Genomic DNA, 18,463 nt, shown 5'->3' on the forward strand with positions numbered 1-18,463 from the left:
GAGGCTCCTCCCGATTGGCTGCAGCAGGGAGGCCCTTCGGCCAATGGCGGGCGGGGGAACGGGGCGGCGGAGGCGGGGCCCGGAGGAACGGCGGGGCGGGGGGGGGGGGCGTGGGCGGGGCGGAACGCCCTTTAGAACGCGGGGCGGGGCCGAGGCGGGAAAGGCTCGGCCAATGGCAAAGGCGGGAAATGTTGCAGTGCGCGGGTGTGGCTGCACGTGGGAATGGAGCGCACGGGATGCCAAAAGGGCAATACAGCGCAACAACCCCTGGCTCTTTTCCCCGTTGACTTGCCGGCCGGGAGCGTATATATATATATTTGTATATTTATTATCGGGGGCAGGAGTTGTTTGCGCAGGAACATGGGGGAAGTGAGTTCCCTTGCCTTTCCTAAATTAAATAATTAATTCCTCCACCAGCACCCGGAGGGGCTGGAACAGGATATGCACCCAATGCCCGAGCCAAAAATCCACTAATAATAATAATAATAATAATAATAATAAATTTTATTTATATCCCGCCCTCCTCTGCCAGAGCCAGGCTCAGGAAGGCTAACACCAATAAAATCACAGTAAAAACATAATAGAAATAGAAAAGAAAAAACAACAACCCCAATTTAAAATACAGGTTAAAATGCCATTTAAAATGCAGCCTCATTTTAAAAGTAGCCGATAAATCCAAGACCATAAGGGGAGGGAAACAGAAGGGTCAGACTGAAGTCCAAACCAAAGGCCAGGCAGAACAGCTCTGTCTTGCAGGCCCTGTGGAAAGATGTCAAGTCCCGCAAAGCCCTAGTCTCTTGTGACAGAGCGTTCCACCACGTCGGGGCCAGTACTGAAAAGGCCCTACTATATCTAATCAATAAAGTACATGGTGGCCATTTCTAATCCAGATCGTTGTCTGCTTGTGTGTATTCATCACACATTTCGCCGCTGCACGAACTTTGCGGTGAGTTCCCCCACCTTTTTTCCAGGAAAAAAAGCCACTGTTTGTTATTATTATTGCTATCATCTTCATCATTTAATAAATCTGCATATTGCCCTTCTTCCATAGATCTCAGAATGGTTCACAGCATAAAAATATAAGATGTAAACACAAAATGCATGCCTCCCCCCGCTCCATACACATCATTCCAGCAGCTAAACTTGCAACCTTAGCACTGTAAGCATCACACTCTAACCAATTGAGCTATGGGAAGCAAGACCTAAGAACCAGCAGAGGTGCCCCTGAAGGACCAGGTGCGCAGCCTGGGAGTCATTCTGGACTCACAGCTGTCCATGGAGGCGCAGGTCAATTCGGTGTCCAGGGCAGCTGTTTACCAGCTCTATCTGGTACGCAGGATGAGACCCTACCTGCCCACGGACTGTCTCTACAGAGTGGTGCATGCTCTAGTTATCTCTCACTTGGACTACTGCAATGCGCTCCATGTGGGGATACCTTTGAAGGTGACCCGGAAACTGCAACTAATCCAGAATGCGGCAGCTAGACTAGTGACTGGGAGCGGCCGCTGAGACCGCATGACATCTCCACCTCCATCATTCTTCCCGGACACTCAGGTCCAGCGCCGAGGGCCTTCTGTTACAGGGAACCAGGCAGAGGGCCTTCTCAGTAGTGGTAGCCGCCCTGTGGAAAACACAGCCAGATGGGTGGGGTATAAATAATAAATTATTATTATTATTATTATTATTATTAGGAATAATCCCAGTGCTTCTGCTAGCTGAGAGCTAGCAAAGCAGTCCTAGCTAGAAGCTGGTCCAACAAAGAAGGAAGTTAAAAAGAGGAGGTGTGCTACGTGACTCATCCTTTTGTTACGTGGACAGGTAACAAACACCTTCTATCACATGCAAAAGGAAGGATGCTCCAGCCAGGAGGAACAGGAAGTTTCGACTGGCTGGACCAAACATTCCCCCGCATGTCCACTCTAGGAAAACATGGAATGTTGCACTTGACTGCTCCCAGTGGATTACTATACATCCCATAGCTTTAGCTGTGACCCCTGCATTGAAGGGGTTGGACTCGATGACCCTCAGGCTCCCTTCCAACTCTACCATTCCAATTAGTCTATAAAAATGCCCCCATGTCAAGTGTTGTCGACGGTCTGCCTCTGCAGCCAGTCACCGAAATCTGCTTTGTGCAACCACATGCCACCCCACCACACTTAGGGAGAATATAAATTTGTCTCCCAGAAGCAGCAAGGAGCGATCTGTTTTCTGCTCCCGGCAGCCCAGAATAACTTGGGTAATCTCATCAGAATCCATAATTCACTAATGGATGGTCTGTAGCCGAGAGAGAGGTCTTGTTTCTTCGTCCCATTAGTCATCAACAGCCTTGGTCTCCTGCTGGGCCCGATTTCTTTGCCCTTCACAGGGAGGTTGGATTTCGCCACGGTGCCTCCCCAGAGCCCCAGAGATCAAGGAACGCAGAGCAAACGAGATGATATGAGATACAATCTATGGGAGCAAATGGCACCTGGGGTTCTGGAAGCAAGGCTCCAGTCACGCAGAAGGCAGAAATCAGCATTATGCTCCCTTGTCACCCTAGGGGAAAGTGATAAGTAGGGTGCTGAAGGGTTCTCTCCTGGACCCATTGTCTTTATAAACAATTTGGACAAAGGAATTTGCTCATCAAATTTGACAATGATACCAAACAAACTGGGAGGGATAGCTAATGCACCAGAAGATAGAATCGGGGTTGAAGATGACCGTAACAGATTGGAGTGGAATTTGGAATTTGCTGCCAAGGAGTGTGGTGGAGTCTCCTTCTTTGGAGGTCTTTAAGCAGAGGCTTGACAACCATATGTCAGGAGTGCTCTGATGGTGTTTCCTGCTTGGCAGGGGGTTGGACTCGATGGCCCTTGTGGTCTCTTCCAACTCTAGGATTCTATGGAGAACAGGGACCAAACTAACAAAATGAGGAATGGCAGATGAAGAGGATGGACTTTTTGGAGCTGGCCGACCTGACTGGAAGAATCCGCGATCAGAAAGAAGAGGAGACACAAGAGGACTGGAAGAATTTTAAAGAATATTTGGCTAGATATTGTAACATAAGATAAAGAGAAATTTCTTGGAAGTAATAAATAGCCTTAGGGGTAGAATAGGAATAGGTGTTAGTATTAAAGATTAGAATAATGGTAAAGGAGAAGAGGTTAGCAAATGAAAGGAGTTAATATTATTAGAAATATGAATTTGGAGAACAGTTATAAAAGTGATATAATGAAATTCAGTTAGAGGGGATTCGAGGAAGTCGCCTATTAATGTGAAGAAGTTGGGTACTAGAAGAAATAATCTTTTTTGTATGTGTTTAGTTTATTGCTGTGTTTTCTTTGTTGAGTGTTTTTATGTGTTTATGTGATGTTTTAAATGTTGAAAATCAATAAAAAAAATTGGGAGGGGGGAACAAACTAACAAAATGAGTTTCAACAGAGACAAATGCAAGGTTGTACACTCAAGAAGGAAGAACCAGCTGCACAAATATAAGATGGGGGGACACCTGGCTTGCCAGTATTACATGTGAAACTGCTCTAGGGGTCGTAGTAGACCAGTAGCTTAGCATAGGTCAACAGTGTGATGACGCAGCAACAGCAAAAAATAAATAAAAGCTAATCCTATTCTAGGTAAAAAGTTAAAGGACCCCTGGATGGTTAAGTCCAGTCAAAGGTGACTCTGGGGTTGTGGCGCTCATCTCACTTTCAGGCCGAGGGAGCCGGCGTTTGTCCACAGATAGTGTTCCGGGTCATGTGGCCAGCATGACTAAGCCGCTACTGGCGCACAGAGGACCGTGATGAGTGCCAGAGCGCATGGAAACGCCATTTTCCTTCCCACCACTGCGGTACCTATTTATCTACTTGCACAGCTGTGCTTCCGAACTGCTAGGTTGGCAGAAGCTGGGACAGAGCCTCCATCGCAGGGATTTGAACCGCCGACCAAGAGGCTCAGTGGTTTAGACCACAGCGCCACCCACGTCCCTCTATTCTATAATGCAATTCTAGGCTGCATCAACAGAAGTTTAGGGCTCAGTGAAGTAATAGTCCCACTCTATTGATTTGCATTCTTAAGGAAATCAGCCCTGAGTGCTCACTGGAAGGACAGATCGTGAAGCTGAGGCTCCAATACTTTGGCCACCTCGTGAGAAGAGACGACTCGCTGGAAAAGACCCTGATGTTGGGAAATATGGAGGGCACAAGGAGAAGGGGACGACAGAGGACGAGATGGTGGGACAGTGTTCTCGAAGCTACCAGCATGAGTTTGACCAAACTGCGGGAGGCAGTGGAAGACAGGAGTGCCTGGCGTGCTCTGGTCCATGGGGTCACGAAGAGTCGGACATGACTAAACGGCTAAACAACAACAATTGGCCTTGGTCAGACCCCACCTAGAGTCCAGTGTCCAGTTCTGGGCACCACAACCTAAGAAGGATGTTGACAGGCTGTAAGGTGTTCAGAGGAGGGCAACCATGACAATCAAGGGTCGGGTAACCAAGCCATATGAGGAACGGTTGAAGGAGCTGGGTATGTTTAGCTTTGCCCAGCCTACGATTCCCAGCAATGGGCATTCAGGGGCATGATGCCTCTGGCAGTGCGGGGAGAACATGCCCATTGTGGCTAGTATCCATTGATAGCCTTCTCCCCGTGCATTTGCCTAAAGCATCAAGAGTGCCCTAGCTTGGGAGTGCTGCTCCAAAATCTTTCGGAGCACTCTCCCTGCTGCTAAAGGACCTGACCATTAGGTCCAGTCGTGACCGACTCTGGGGTTGCGGCGCTCATCTTGCTTTATTGGCCGAGGGAACCGGCGTACAGCTTCTGGGTCATGTGGCCAGCATGACTAAGCCGCTTCTGGCAAACCAGAGCAGCACACGGCAACACCCCGTCATGGGGATTTGAACCGCCGACCTTCTGATCGGCAAGCCCTAGGCTCTGAGGTTTAACCCACAGTGCCACCCACGTCCCTCCTCCCTGCTGCTAGAGTGCTCCAAATAAAAGAGACGAGGAATGAGAAGGAGTAACCTTTTTAATGCTGAAAGATCTTCAGGCAAGCCCCTATGCAAAGAAACAACACGATTATACAGAAACCCCAGCCCAACGTTACCCAGATGCAACATTAGCTTCACCATAATCAAAAAGCGATTGATTAAAAGCAACTGATCAGAACGCCTGCTCCATCGGCGGGAGGGTCTGCTCGTCCACGCCACCGTTTTCGCATCAGAGCTGGGCCAAGGACGCCCATCTTCTGTCTGCTCTAGACAGCATCTCCTGAGAAAATGCTCAAGCGTGCCTTCATTGTAGTCAGGGCATGGCATGGTGCCAGCCTTGCCCCATCCCTTGTGGCCACGTTCCTTTTTCCACGTGGCCTAAGGAAATGTGGCGCCAGCCTCTGAGAGCCTGGGGCAGAGGCAGCGGTGGAATGGCGTGTTTTGAAGCAGGTTGACTTGTCCCTTCAAGCTCTGTGTTCCAGGCTGCAACAGTCTCAAAAGCCTGGTGGGGGAAATCCAGAGGCGCAATTTTCACCAAGGGAACAACAATAGCTATGATGTGAATTGCTCCCTAGATGCCTGAGGACAATAGGAAGTGGGACATCTCCTCCAGCTTCCTGGGGCACTAGGAGAAGGCCCCGTGGTTTAGACTATGCGGTGCCCCTTCAAACATTTTGGGACTACTGCTCCCATCATCCCTGGTCCATGTGACAGGAGCTGGGGTCAAACAGTACCACGTTGGCGACCCCTGAATTCAACCCTCCCTTGCAACAGTGGGGCTGGTGCAGGCACCTCCAGCAGATTCTGAGATCTGCATGGCAGTTCCTGAGATCTATTGTGTCGGAAGGAGAGGTCATTATGGGAGCTAAACAGGGAGAGCCTACTCAAGAGTCCACGTGGAAAGCTTGGAATCTTACACAGTATTGAGCAGTGAAGCCCACGCAGAATTATATGCGGAGGTCTGTTGGAGGCTGTGTGCAGGGTCTGCTGACGCCATAAATGGAGCTTGCTGCGAAAAAATTCTGCACACCCCTGTATGATGGGCAGGTCCTGAGGTCAATAAGAGAGAAAGTTGGAGGTCTGCAAGGTCAGACTGAATTGCACCCAGCAAGGGCCAAATAATAGAACTCAGAAAGAACAACGTTTGGTTCTGTTTGGACTGAAATTCATTGGATGCAAACGCCCAGCCTTCCTTAGTGGCCTGGCATATGTGAAGATTTAGCACAAAAACCCAAGAGGAAAAAAACAGGGCTTGCAAGGTAAAAGGACATCCCGGGTGGTGTTCCCAAACTCTCACAAAACCTCCCACCTGATAGGTCTAAATTTGGAGGGTAAGGCAAATTACTTTTCTCCTATCGCCAAGGACGGTCTCCTTTGCCCACCAATCTTCAAATAACATAGCCGTCGGTTTATGCTTTCTGAGCAACGACCGACCCGCGAGCTGTCATCCAAAACATCTGGGGGCACCAAGTTGGCAAAGCCTGGCTTAGGGAAGCAGAAGCTGCCTTCTTTCATTTTGGCCAAAAAAAAAAAAAAAAAAGGAAGTTGACTTAAAAAGAGAACGGGATTTAAAAACAAAATAAAATTGGGAAACCTATGTTCAAAACACAGGCCTGCAACTAACTTATCAAGTGGAAGTCCCGACGCCTCTTTGTCGCTGCTGCATCTGCAGATTCCACTTTTGTGCAAGAGCCCCATTTGCCGGCTGGGGTTTGCAACCCCAACCGTTTTCTTTCACAGCTGGGATTTGCATGCCCTTTGCCACAGAGGCACAGAGCGCAGTTGTGCAAAAAGCTTTCACCAACAGAGTTCAAAGGGCGACCCACTCCCTATTTAATGCATGAGGTGCTTGCCCCTCACTGCAGAAAAAGTGGGGTCTATGGGGAACCCTTCCATCTGCACATCTGCAGCACTGGGAGCAGAGAGATGAAGAGACAGAAGAAGCAGCCAAAACTATCGCCCCCCAAAGCTGAAAACAATGCTGGAGAGAGAAGGGCGTTGGATCCTGATTGCCACGTCACCCACAAAGGCTTGAGGCTCTTCTCAAAACTACATTTCCCAGGGGGAATGCGCCAGCAGGATCCCCCCTGAGGGATGTCATGTGCACCCTGAAACTACATTTTCTCCTCGACAGAAAACCACAGAGCTCAAGGCTCCTGGCAGAACGCCCTGTTGCTCCATCCACAGCCCGCAGAGCCTTCAAGATGTTCCAGAGCCACCTGCAAGCGCAAGGACTTGGGAGAGGGTGGGCAAGGCACAGAGGCTGGCCTCACCTGGGAGGAGGCGGGCCTGGACCTGGTCACCAGGTGAGGAGGCGGCAAGCAGGGCGTCCAAGGCAACAGCGAAGCCACAAACCCATTTCCTAGACTGTCACTGAGTGGGGAACTCTCAAGCAAGTGCTGGTTTTGGAGAGCCCAAGAGGGAGCTCTCATCCCTGAGCAGCAGAGCCCCCTGTACCAGGGCAGTCTACCCCTTGGATGTGGACCAGCAAGAGGGTTGGGGAGAATTGAGGGCACGTCCTCCTGGCCTGGCGCCTCTTGGCTGACTCCTGCTTTTCACCCCATCCCTGGCCTCTGGGGATCGGTGAGGCCATCTGCCCGTGCCAGCCAGACTTGGGACCTCTGCCAGCCTTTGTTGCTCTGACGTCTCAGCCTGCCTGGAGCCCGAAAGCAGCTGTTCGCAAATGAAGAGGTGGCAGGAAAGAGAGAAAGAGAGAGAGAGAGAGAGAGAAGGCCAGGCCATCTGAAAAAATCATCCGATGGGCACCAGAGAGGGGAACCCGAGACGGCGCCTTCACTTCCGCCTCTGCTCCGCCTGCTGCAGGCGGCGGGTGAGGTCATCGATCCGGACGTTCTTCAGGTGCAAGAGATGCTCCAAGCGGCGGACCTTCATCTGAAGGATCTGGGCCAGGGAAGAGACACAGAAGGGTAGATTTCGAAGGGTCTCCTAAGTAGCCCCAGCAGCTCCTGGTGGAGAGGGAAGAGACCCAGGGCCCAGAGGCAGCCACAATCGGCATCCTGTGGCAGGGAGTTCCTCGGGTGGTGCGTGTGGCTAACAGCCTCAGACACGTCTGTCCAGACTAGCCCTGCCCACCTGTAGAAAAAGGCAGGAGGGGTGCTGTGGCAAGTGCCACATAATGCCCACGCTGCAGCAATAGGAACTGGGATCTTTGAGTCTGTTGGCATCTGAGGAAGGGCAGGGCAGGGCTAAAGTTTGGGTGGGGGAGATGAACCCGGCTGGGCCTCAGGGGAAGGCAAAGGAGCGCCCCTCTTACCTGCACCATCTCCTGCGAGGCCAGAAGTGCTTGTTCCCTCTCTGCTAAGTGGAGTCGGAGGTTGGCATCCGTTTGCAGAGGCACCGTGTAGCTCTGGTGTCCTTTGGGCCCCCTGGAGACAAGGAAAAGTTCTGGAGGTCACGGTGATGCAAAAACCTGGGGGTTCCTACCCAAAAACCTGGGGGTTCCTTGACCATAAGAGCAGCCAGCTACTTTACCAGGTCAAAGCAAAAGCCCAGATTTGGTGCAGGACTTCAGCTAGCCTGCCACTAATCCTGGTGGCTCCATTTAGCTATCCCAGTTCGCAGCAGAGCTCGCCAACGTGGCGCCCCTAGGTGAACTACGACCTCCCCACTCCTCGTCCCTGACTGGCTGGCTGCCAGCGCTGATGAGTCCTGCGAGTCCAGCAAAATCAGTGTTGACTAGTGGTTAGAGTGCCTGGCTTTGGGGACCTGGGAGGCCGGGGTTTGAATCCCCACTCAGCTCGCTGTGGCCGTTTGCCACCTCTCAGCCTACCTCACAGGGCTGTTTGTGGGGATAAGATGGGGAGGGGGCGGGTGGGAGTTGAGCGGTGGTCAAATATGCCTGGAGGGCGCTATGTTGGGGAAGTCAGGCAAAGGACACAGACAGGGTGGCACTGAGGCTGCCGCAGGGCTCAGGTGAAAGAAAGAACCAAGAGGATTTCCACCAGGCTGCCCAACCTGGTGGACCTGCTCCTTAAACTATGGAACTCCCTGCCACAAGAGGCAGTTGTGGCAGGGTAATAATAATAATAATAATAATAATAATATTTGCTTGCAGCTGTACTGCCAGCTCTGACAAGACAGGGTTTCCCTAACTGCCAGTAATTCTTTTATTTTATTTTAATTACCTTTCCAACCCAGGAGAATCCTGGGTGCTGTTGGGTTTGGGCTTTGAAGTTAAGCCTGTAAAATGTGAAACAGAGACTGTAATGAGAGGCGTGTAGGACCTCCAAAATCCCCACCCCGCAATGAAACCAGAATTCAACAGAGACTGTATTTATAGCTATCTATACCTTTATATGACTTTTTTAAAAAAATTAAAAAATCCCATGAGAATTTATTATTTATTGATCCATCTTATTAGGGAAGGTCCATAGCTCAGTGACAGAACATCTGCTTTGAATGCAGAATGTCCTGGGTGCAGTCCCCGGTGGCCTTTCTGGGCAGGGCTGAGAGAGACTCCTGCGTGAAATCCTGGAGATCTGCTGCCAGTCAGTGTTGACAATATTGCAATGGATGGTGTCAGGGTTCACAGATGTGGCTTATTCCCTCCCGTTGGCCGTGCATAAGCAGAACAAAGCAAAAATGGTCTCTTACCATTTAAAGAGATTCTAATGATCACAGCGAAAGAGCAAAGAGTTCGTTCTCGGAGTAAAGGTGCTCCCAGTTAAGGTTTACACCCACTTCTCCCCCAGAGTCACTTCCTCATCTTGCAACCTGATCTCGCATCCACCGTGCCTTCTGTGCAGCCACCTTATCTAATCTCCTTGACCTTTGTCAGCTGTGCGTGTAGGAGCCCTGTGACCAATAGGACTTTACAGGACTGGGGCCTTCCTAAGTTTGTTCTGGAGAGGTAAGGCGCGGCCGCACAGGTGAGGCCAATTGGTAACTCACAGCACCAGGTGGCAAGAGCCAGGAAGGGATATAAGGTCAGCATTTCCCTTCGGCTCTTTGCCACAGCAACACGTCCCCTGCCTTGCTGCGTTTGACTCCTTGCTTCTTGATCCTCGGACCCTTGACTTTGTGACTCCCGGCTTTTTGATCCTCGGACCCCTGGCTTCGTGACTCCTTGCTTCTCCTTGCTGGAAATGGCGTCTGCGCATACGTAGATACCGGAAATCGCACCTGCGCATGTCCAGACGCTGGAAATCGCTTCTATGCAGGTGTGATTTTTGGCATCTGGGCATGCGCAGAAGCAATTTTCGGTGCCACAGACATGCGCAGATGCAATTTCCAACATCGCGCTGCGCCAGTCCGGCCCATGGACTATCTCCGTGGGAGTGATCCAGCCCATGGCCGGTAAACCTTGCCAACCCCTGGCTTACACTGACTGGCAGCAAGTCTCCAGGGCTTAGGACTGGGGCACCTCACTTGGTGGAGCTGGAGACTCTTAACCGCAGGGTTGTGGGTTCGAGTCCCATGTTGGGCAAAAGATTCCTGCATTGGACTGGATGAACCTCATGGTCCCTTCCAACTCTAGTTGTTGTTGTTGTTGTTAAAATGTGTATACCGCCCTTCATCCCAAGATCACAGGGCGGTTCACGGCAGAAAAATACAAAATGAGAACCCAAAATGCATAATAAGACAGAAACAAACCAAGAACCCACAGACACATTTAAAAGCTGGGTGTTGGAAGGTTCAGGCAAAAAGGAAGTCCTTCTTCATGCAGTGCAGAGTTAATCTATGGAACTCTCTGCCACAGGATGGCTTTCAAAGGTTAGACAAATTCATGAAGGAGGAGGGCTGTCAATCACTACCAGCCATTGCTGCCTCCATAGCCAGAGGCAGCAATGCTTCTGAATACCAATTGCTGGAAACCACAGGAGGGGAGAGGTGGTCTTGTGTTCGAATCCTGCTTGCTGGTATCCCACAGGCATCTGGTCGGCCCCTGTGAGAACAGGATGCTGGACCAGATTACTCATCGGCCTGATCAAGCAAACGGTTCTTCTGATGTTCTGCCGTTCTGGCCTGATCCAACATTGATCCTTTGTTGTTGTTTAGTCATTTATGAAGCTCAACATCAAAAAAACCACTAAGATCATGGCCACTGGTCCCATCACCTCCTGGCAAATAGAAGGGGGAGAAATGGAGGCAGTGAGAGATTTCATTTTGGGGGGCTCACTGCAGTTGGTGACAGCAGTAATGAAATTAAAAGATGCCTGCTTCTCGGGAGAAAAGCGATGACAAACCTAGACAGTGTCTTAAAAAGCAGAGACATCACCTTGCCGACAAAGGTCCGTATAGTTAAAACACTGATTCTACCTGTATCCAGGTAGTTGTTCTCCTCCAGGGTCGAGCGCATTCCCAGCTCCTGTGTCGAGAGAGCCAGAGAAGAAAAGCAAGTTGACTCTTCGAGTGCTCAGGGTCCCGCTCCTCCCTTCCTCCGTGAAAAGTCCTCCTGGCCACATCAACACTATTAAAGTTAAATTGGCTTCCCCCCACCCCTCCCCACCTTCTGGTCTGATGCTGGTTTGAGTTGTAACATGCAGGTGTGAGCTTGCAAAGGAGCATGGGAGTCGCAGCAGCCTCTGAGCAGGGCAGGATTAATCCCACAGCAGCAGAGAAAGTTGAGGAACAGCCACCCAAATCATTTCTTGGGCTCGTGAGAAGCTGTCAGAAAAAGGGGAGGTGAGCTGGTGGCTTCCCGGGCTTTTGAGATTACCGTATTTTTTGCTCCATAAGATGCCCTTTTTTCTTCCTAAAAAGTAAGGAGAAATGTCTGTGCGTCTTATAGAGCTATACTTTCTGGATGAGACCTAGAGATAACTGGTGGTTGAAGACTTGCTTTCCTCTTCTCCTGCCCCCCCCCCCCCAGCAATCTATCACAGCTTCTGTAGCCTACATATAGTAGGGGTATTTTAAATGAGTCATCATAGCGTACCCTTTTGTGCTCTTCAAAATATGGCAACCCTAACTCTGCTTGAAGCAACAAAAGAAAGGGCAGCCATGGAGGACTAAAGAAAGATGCACTGAGGAGAGGCAGATAAATGACTCTTGTTCATGACTGCTACGTAGAACCTCCAGATTCAGAGGCAGTTACCACTGAATACCAGTTGCGGGGCAGGGAGGAAGAGCAGGCAGTGGGTAAGGGTTACTGCAATCCTGCCCTGCAAGGGGGTTTCCTGGATGCCGTCCCTGCCCCCACCCTGGGTGTAAATTCCCTGGCTTCTTTCTAGATGCTGGACAGGGAGGGTCAAGCCAGGCCACCCTGCGCTGCATTAAACAAGTTGCAGCGCCGGCCGATGCCTGTTCCGTTGCGTCCCACAAACGGGCTGCACGTAGGATTCCTGGCTCCTTCTCTCGGCCGACAGCCGCACGTGCCGTACAGAGCGCAAGTGCAGTGTTTTGGCGCGCACGGCCCACCCATCACTCCACAAACGTCGGCTGTCTTTTGTGAATGGGCCGTGGCAGATCAAACAGCTCAAGCCCAGTGCTTTCGGACAGCGGCCGTTCATATTCTCTGCGACAGTCCCGGATGCGTCAGGCTAGCGTGAAAGAGCCCTGACCTGGCTCCCTTCCTGGAATCTATCCAAGAAAAGAGATTTTGCAGCACAGCTCACGCCATGGAAGAATAAGTGCACTGGCCTCTCGACGCAGATTTGTCCCTTCCAGCTCTGCAGTTCTACGATTCTATGAATTTCATTGGTGTAAGGATGTGGCAGAAACGCGGGTGGCGCTGTGGGTTAAACCACAGAGCCTAGGACTTGCCGATCAGAAGGTTGATGGTCCGAATCCCCACGAAGGGTGAGCTCCCGTTGCTCAGTCCCCACTCCTGCCCACCTAGCAGTTCAAAAGCACGTCAAAGTGCAAGTAGATAAATAGGTACTGCTCTGGTGTGAAGGTAAACGGTGTTTCCGTGCGCTGCTCTGGTTCGCCAGAAGCGGCTTAGTCATGCTGGCCACATGACCCGGAAGCTGTACGCCGGCTCCCTCGGCCAATAAAGCGAGATGAGCGCTGCAACCCCAGAGTCGTCCGCGACTGGACCTAATGGTCAGCGGTCTCTTTACCTTTACCTTAAGGATGTGGCATTTTGCAATAGCGGGCAACCCTTTTGCAAGAGGAGGGGCAACCCTTCAAGCAATGGGCAACTCAACTGGCAATCCCAAGCGCCCCCCAGCCTGGAGCCTGTGAATCAGATAAGCAGAGGGGGAAAGAGGGGGAGCAAGAGAGGGGGCCCTCGAGGAGGGGCTGTGCTGAAGAGGAAAAAGGCCGAGACCTGGGGCAATGGAGACGGAAAGGAGCAAAGACTGCAGGAGCCCACAGCGGTTGGAGGATGGTCCTGGAAGGAAGCAGAAGGGAGGAAGGCATGAAAAGGGGCTTGCCTAGGAAACACACGTCCAAGAGGTTTTCCGTTTGCCCCTCTGATTTCCCAGGAAAACCCTCTGCTGTATTGCTGAATCAGAACACACTCCAATCCATTTTTTTTCCTGATTCAGCAGTAAACAGAAGAACAGCCAGCTGCTGCTTTGGCCAGATCTAACTTCACCCCTGTTATGTACTGAGTTGAATAGGATCCAAAATGCAGCAGTCTGATTGGTGCTAGAACAATAGGATCCAGAATGCAGTGGTCTGATTGGTGCTAGAACAATAGGATCCAGAATGCAGCGGTCTGATTGGTCCACAGGAGCCACCCAATCCAGCTCCAGGTGGAAGTGAATCCGCAACCTGATTGGCCTACAGGAGAATCCCGGAATTAGCCAATCACGTGGGGCCCATTCTGTAAATAATGTATATAAAGCAGACATTCTGGGGGAACTTCCATTCTTCCTCATCACTATGAGCTGAATAAAGAGCATGAAATCCACTCTCGATTCCGAGTTTATTTCAACCCCTATCGATTTAGCTCACTTCCCAGAGATCTGGGCATCACAGCACAGCAAGAAACATTTCAGAAGAACATGCTAAGCAAACATCTTTCAGAAACAATGCATGCCGTGGTTGCAGCCTTAATCGTGACACCGTGTTCCCAGTGCCTGAAACAAGCAGTTTGGTGAGCTGGGGGAGAGCGCCCTCTGCTGCCCTCCAGGAAAATAGCAAGCAGCCAGACCCGTTTCTTGCTTTGCTGATAGGGACTGTCCCACTTTATTTATACTCTGTGGCATAAACCTGATGGCTTTGTCCCCACATGCAAAATAAACTGTAGAAGAAGAAGAAGAAGAGTTTGGATTTGATATCCTGCCTTTCACTCCCTTTAAGGAGTCTCAAAGCGGCTAACATTCTCCTTTCCCTTCCTCCCCCACAACAAACACTCTGTGAGGTGAGTGAGGCTGAGAGACTTCAAAGAAGTGTGACTGGCCCAAGGTCACCCAGCAGCTGCATGTGGAGGAGCGGAGACGCGAACCCGGTTCCCCAGATTACGAGACTCCCACTCTTAACCACTACACCACACTGGCTCCAATGTGGTGCAAACTCTGGTGCAATGACCAAAAACCGCCAACGGACAAGGGACGGTTGCATGCAAAAAACTGACGCATTTAAGGTGGCTTAGTATTTTCAGTGCGCAAAATGCTGGGCGTGATCCACTGGGAAGTTCTCCTGTGGAAGTCCCATTGAAATGAATGAGCTCTATGCAAGAGCACAGAGCATGAGCAGTGGTGATTACGGCGCAACAAGAAGCCACATTTGCAGCCCGCAGGCTTGATGGCTCCACGTGGATCTGGGAGGCAGTGGTTTGGACTTGGCTGAGCCATTAGCAAGGAGTTGTTGGCGCTTTGGTGCAAACTGCTGCCTCTCAGCCTCAGTTCTGTAATCTGTAAAATGGGCACAATAGTTTCCTGTTGCACGGACGACTTGCAAGGTTGCAGGTGAACAGAAATGCTGTAACAGTGCAAGATGCAACAGGCCAGGGCTTATTGCCTTCCATCCCTCTTTCCTTCCAGGCTCTCCTAACCTGATAGGAGCTAGACATCTTGGCCTGCTTCTGTTTTTCCTCAATTTTCTGTCTCAGGGGAATCAGCACCAGCTCTACCATCCCAGGGGTGCACTGGGCAATCTTCCGGACCATGTCTTCTGGGATGGAGAAGTTAAGCTTGCTCAGCACTTTCCTGCAGAAGAAGAAAGGCAATAATAATATTATAATAATTTATTATTTACTGTACACCCCACCCATCTGGCTGGGTTTTCCCAGCCACTCTGGGCGGCTTCCAACAGAACACTAAAATACAATAACCTATTAAACATTAAAAGCTTCCCTAAACAGGGCTGCCTTCAGATGTCTTCTAAAAGTTTGGTGGTTATTTTTCTCTTTGACATCTGGTGGGAGGGTGTTCCACAGGATGGGTGCCACCACCAAGAAGGCCTTCTGCCTGGTTCCCTGTAACTTGGCTTCCCAAAGTGAGGGGACTGCCAGAAGGCCCTCGGCGCTGGACCTCAGTATCCGGGCAGAACGATGGGGGTGGAGACGCTCCTTCAGGTATACAGGACCGAGGCCGTTTAGGGCTTTCAAGGTCAGCACCAACACTCTGAATTGTGCTCGGAAACATACTGGGAGCCAGTGTAGGTCTTTCAGGACCAGTGTTATATGGTCTCGGCAGCCGCTCCCAGTCACCAGTCTAGCTGCCGCATTCTGGATTAGTTGCAATGAAATCAAGTTAGCGTATCCAAAGTCCCCACTGGAACATAGGGTGCAATGCTTTGGACACATCAGGATGGGGTTGGCAAGGGCTCAAGGCACCCAGGTTTTTGACTCCTGGGAGTACATGGGCAGCTCTGTGATGGATTTCCAAAGGCGTTTCAAAGTTCAGCAGCCAGCTATGCTCCGTTTAGCAGCAAAATGCAGCGAAATCCACAAAGAAGACGAGGACATCAAAACAAGCAGCGTTTAACATTCAATGTTCCCATTTGACATGTCCCATATCTCAGCCGGCAGCAGTGGGTTTTAAATTCAGGACATAGCTCAGGGATGTCACTGACCTGTTCAGGTGTCCCCAGTTGGAGAGCTTCTGCTGCGTAGAATTAGCCGGAGCGTAGTTGTGCATTTCCACTATTTTGGGGAAGTAAAACTTCACCACTTCGGCCACCAAAACTGCATGGGAAATCAAAGGGAGAAGTAGGAGCAGAATCAGCTGATGACCCCCCCTCAAAAGCCCACCCCATCCCTGGGTTTTCCTACAAACTTTGTCTTTGGTGGCCCAACATGTCTCCAACCAAAGCAGAACCTACCAAATGAAACCTAAATAATAATAATAATAATAATAATAATAATAATAATAATAATAATAATAATAAATTTATTTATACCCCGCCCATTTGGCTGGGCTTCCCCAGCCACTCTGGGTGGCTTCCAACAAAATATTAAAATACAGTAATGCATCAAACATTAAAAGCTTCCCTAAACAGGGCTGCCTTCAGATGTCTTCCAAAAGTCTGGTAGTTGTTGTTCTCTTTGACATCTGGTGGGAGTGGCGTTCCACAGAGCGGGTGCCACTACAGAGAAGGCCCTCTGCCTGGTTCCCTGTAACCTCACTTCTCGCAGTGAGGGAACCGCCAGAAGGCCCTCAGCGCTGGACCTCAGCATCTGGGCTGGACGATGGGGGTGGAGATGCTCCTTCAGGTATACTGGGCCATTTAGGGCATTCAAGGTGAGCACCAACACTTTGAATTGTGCTCAGAAACATACTGGGAGCCAAATGTAGGTCTTTCAAGACTGGTGTTATGTGGTCTCGGCGGCCGCTCCCAGTTACCAGATTAGCTGCCGCATTCTGGATTAATTGCAGTCTCCAAGTCTGCCTCAGTATAGTGCATGCATGACTCAGTATTGATGTGACTTTAAGAGCCCCACATCTCAGCAGCCTCTCCTTATGTTCGATGTTTATCATGTTTTAATATTATGTTGGGAGCTGCCCAGAGTGGCTGGGGAAACCCAGCCAGAGGGGTGGGGTATAAATATAGTAGTAATAATAATAATAATAATAATAATAATAATAATATGACTCATACCTTCCAACATTTCTCCAACAAAAATAGGGCCATCCTATTCAATAATAATAATAATAATAATAATAATAATAATAATAATTATGTCCCACCCATCTGACTGGGTTGCCCATTGCCCCAGTCACTCAGGGCAGCTTCCAATGTATATAAAAACATAATAAAACATTACACATTAAAAAAAGCTTCCCTATGCAGGGCTGCCTTCATATGCCTTCTAAAGGTTGTATAGTTACTTGTCTCAAAGGTCGCATAACCCCAAACCCTCTAACATTTTCCTGATGAAAATATAGATTGTCCCACCATACTCTCCAACATTTCTGCAGTGAAAATAGGGACGTCGTAAGGAGAAGCAGGACATTCCGGGATCGAATCAGAAACTGGCGGGGCGGCTTCCGTAAATCGGTACTGTCCTTGGAAAATAGGGACACTTTTAGAAGACGTCTGAGGGGAGCAGCCCTGTTTAGGGAAGTTTTTAATGTTTGAAGTTTAATTCTGTTTTTAATGCTCTGTTGAAAGCTGCCCAGAGTGGCTGGGGAAACCCAGCCAGATGGACGGGGTAGAAATAATAATAATAATAATAATAATAATAATAATAATAATAATAATAATTAGAGAGTTTGCATGACTTTTGCAGCAGCTGCTGGCATTGGCCCAATGGACAGGATAGGAATAAATTATTATTATTATTATTATTATTATTATTATTATTATTGTTGTTGTTGTTGTTGTTATTGTTATTAGAGAGTCTGCATGACTTTTGCAGCAGCTGCTGGCATTGGCCCAATGGACAGGATAGGAATAAATTATTATTATTATTATTATTATTATTATTATTAGAGAGTCTGCATGACTTTTGCAGCAGCTGCTGGCATCGGCCCAAGCCCAAGGCCCCGGATGCTATGATTCTATAATCCACTGTGAAACACACATATACAAGTGCCAGGACACACACAAAACTGGCCACCCCAAACCTCCATCGCTGAAGTCGCGGGCGATGTTCCTCTTGGGGCGCGAAAGAGGGATGGCATCGACCCAGCTGTACAGGTCGTTCAGGCTCTCCTCATCCAGCTCCCCGTTCGCCATGCTGATGCCCGTCTCCTCTGTATCCTTGGCAGCCTCTAGGCACCCGCCTGGACCGGGCTCAGACTTTCTCCACCAGCTCCCTTCTGCCCTGCAGGGCTGGGCGCAGCCATATTGTTTGCCTTCGTGACCATGGCAACATCAGCACCCCCCCCATCTCAGGTGTGGCAGGCCCCAAAGCACCCTGGGAGCTGTAGTTCTGAGCGGATGCCTAGCAACAGCAAGGCAACAGCAGGGTTGCTAGGCAACCGGAGCATCTTAGCAGGCGCCTAGCAACGGGATGGGAGCTGGCCAGCTAAGAGGCAACTGGGGGGAAAGAGCCAGAAAGGGGCTGACTGGGGGGGTTGGGGGCCCCAAAAGCGTGCGAGAATAGGGGACAGAGGCCAGAAGAGCGGGACGTATTCACAAGTGCAAGGGCAGCTAAGGTTGCAGAGGGATTTCGAACATCTTCCCCAGCTCGCTCCTGTA

The 18,463-nt window shown here is 50.1% G+C and overlaps 1 protein-coding gene across 2 annotated transcripts; it reads right to left on the bottom strand.

Annotated features, from left to right (window-relative positions):
* Nucleotides 1–4,987: 4,987 nt before the first annotated feature.
* SPEF1 (sperm flagellar 1) lies at nucleotides 4,988–18,187 on the bottom strand. 2 transcript variants are annotated; one of them, XM_083398799.1, is made up of 8 exons: nucleotides 17,887–18,187; nucleotides 15,893–16,004; nucleotides 14,871–15,024; nucleotides 13,197–13,259; nucleotides 11,243–11,291; nucleotides 9,109–9,163; nucleotides 8,238–8,349; nucleotides 4,988–7,864 (listed from the first exon to the last, which is right to left on the bottom strand). In XM_083398799.1, exons 1-8 carry the CDS (start codon nucleotides 17,996–17,998, stop codon nucleotides 7,757–7,759), a joined length of 765 nt encoding a protein of 254 aa, XP_083254925.1. In that variant the 5' UTR covers nucleotides 17,999–18,187; the 3' UTR covers nucleotides 4,988–7,756. The 2 variants fall into 2 exon arrangements, with proteins under 2 accessions (XP_083254925.1, XP_083254926.1); XM_083398800.1 differs by lacking the exon at nucleotides 13,197–13,259 and having other exon boundaries at nucleotides 17,887–18,184.
* Between the last annotated feature and the right edge of the window lie 276 nt (nucleotides 18,188–18,463).

Source organism: Podarcis tiliguerta (genome assembly GCF_965153285.1).
Source record: "Podarcis tiliguerta genome assembly, chromosome: 9".
Lineage (NCBI taxonomy): Eukaryota > Metazoa > Chordata > Lepidosauria > Squamata > Lacertidae > Podarcis > Podarcis tiliguerta.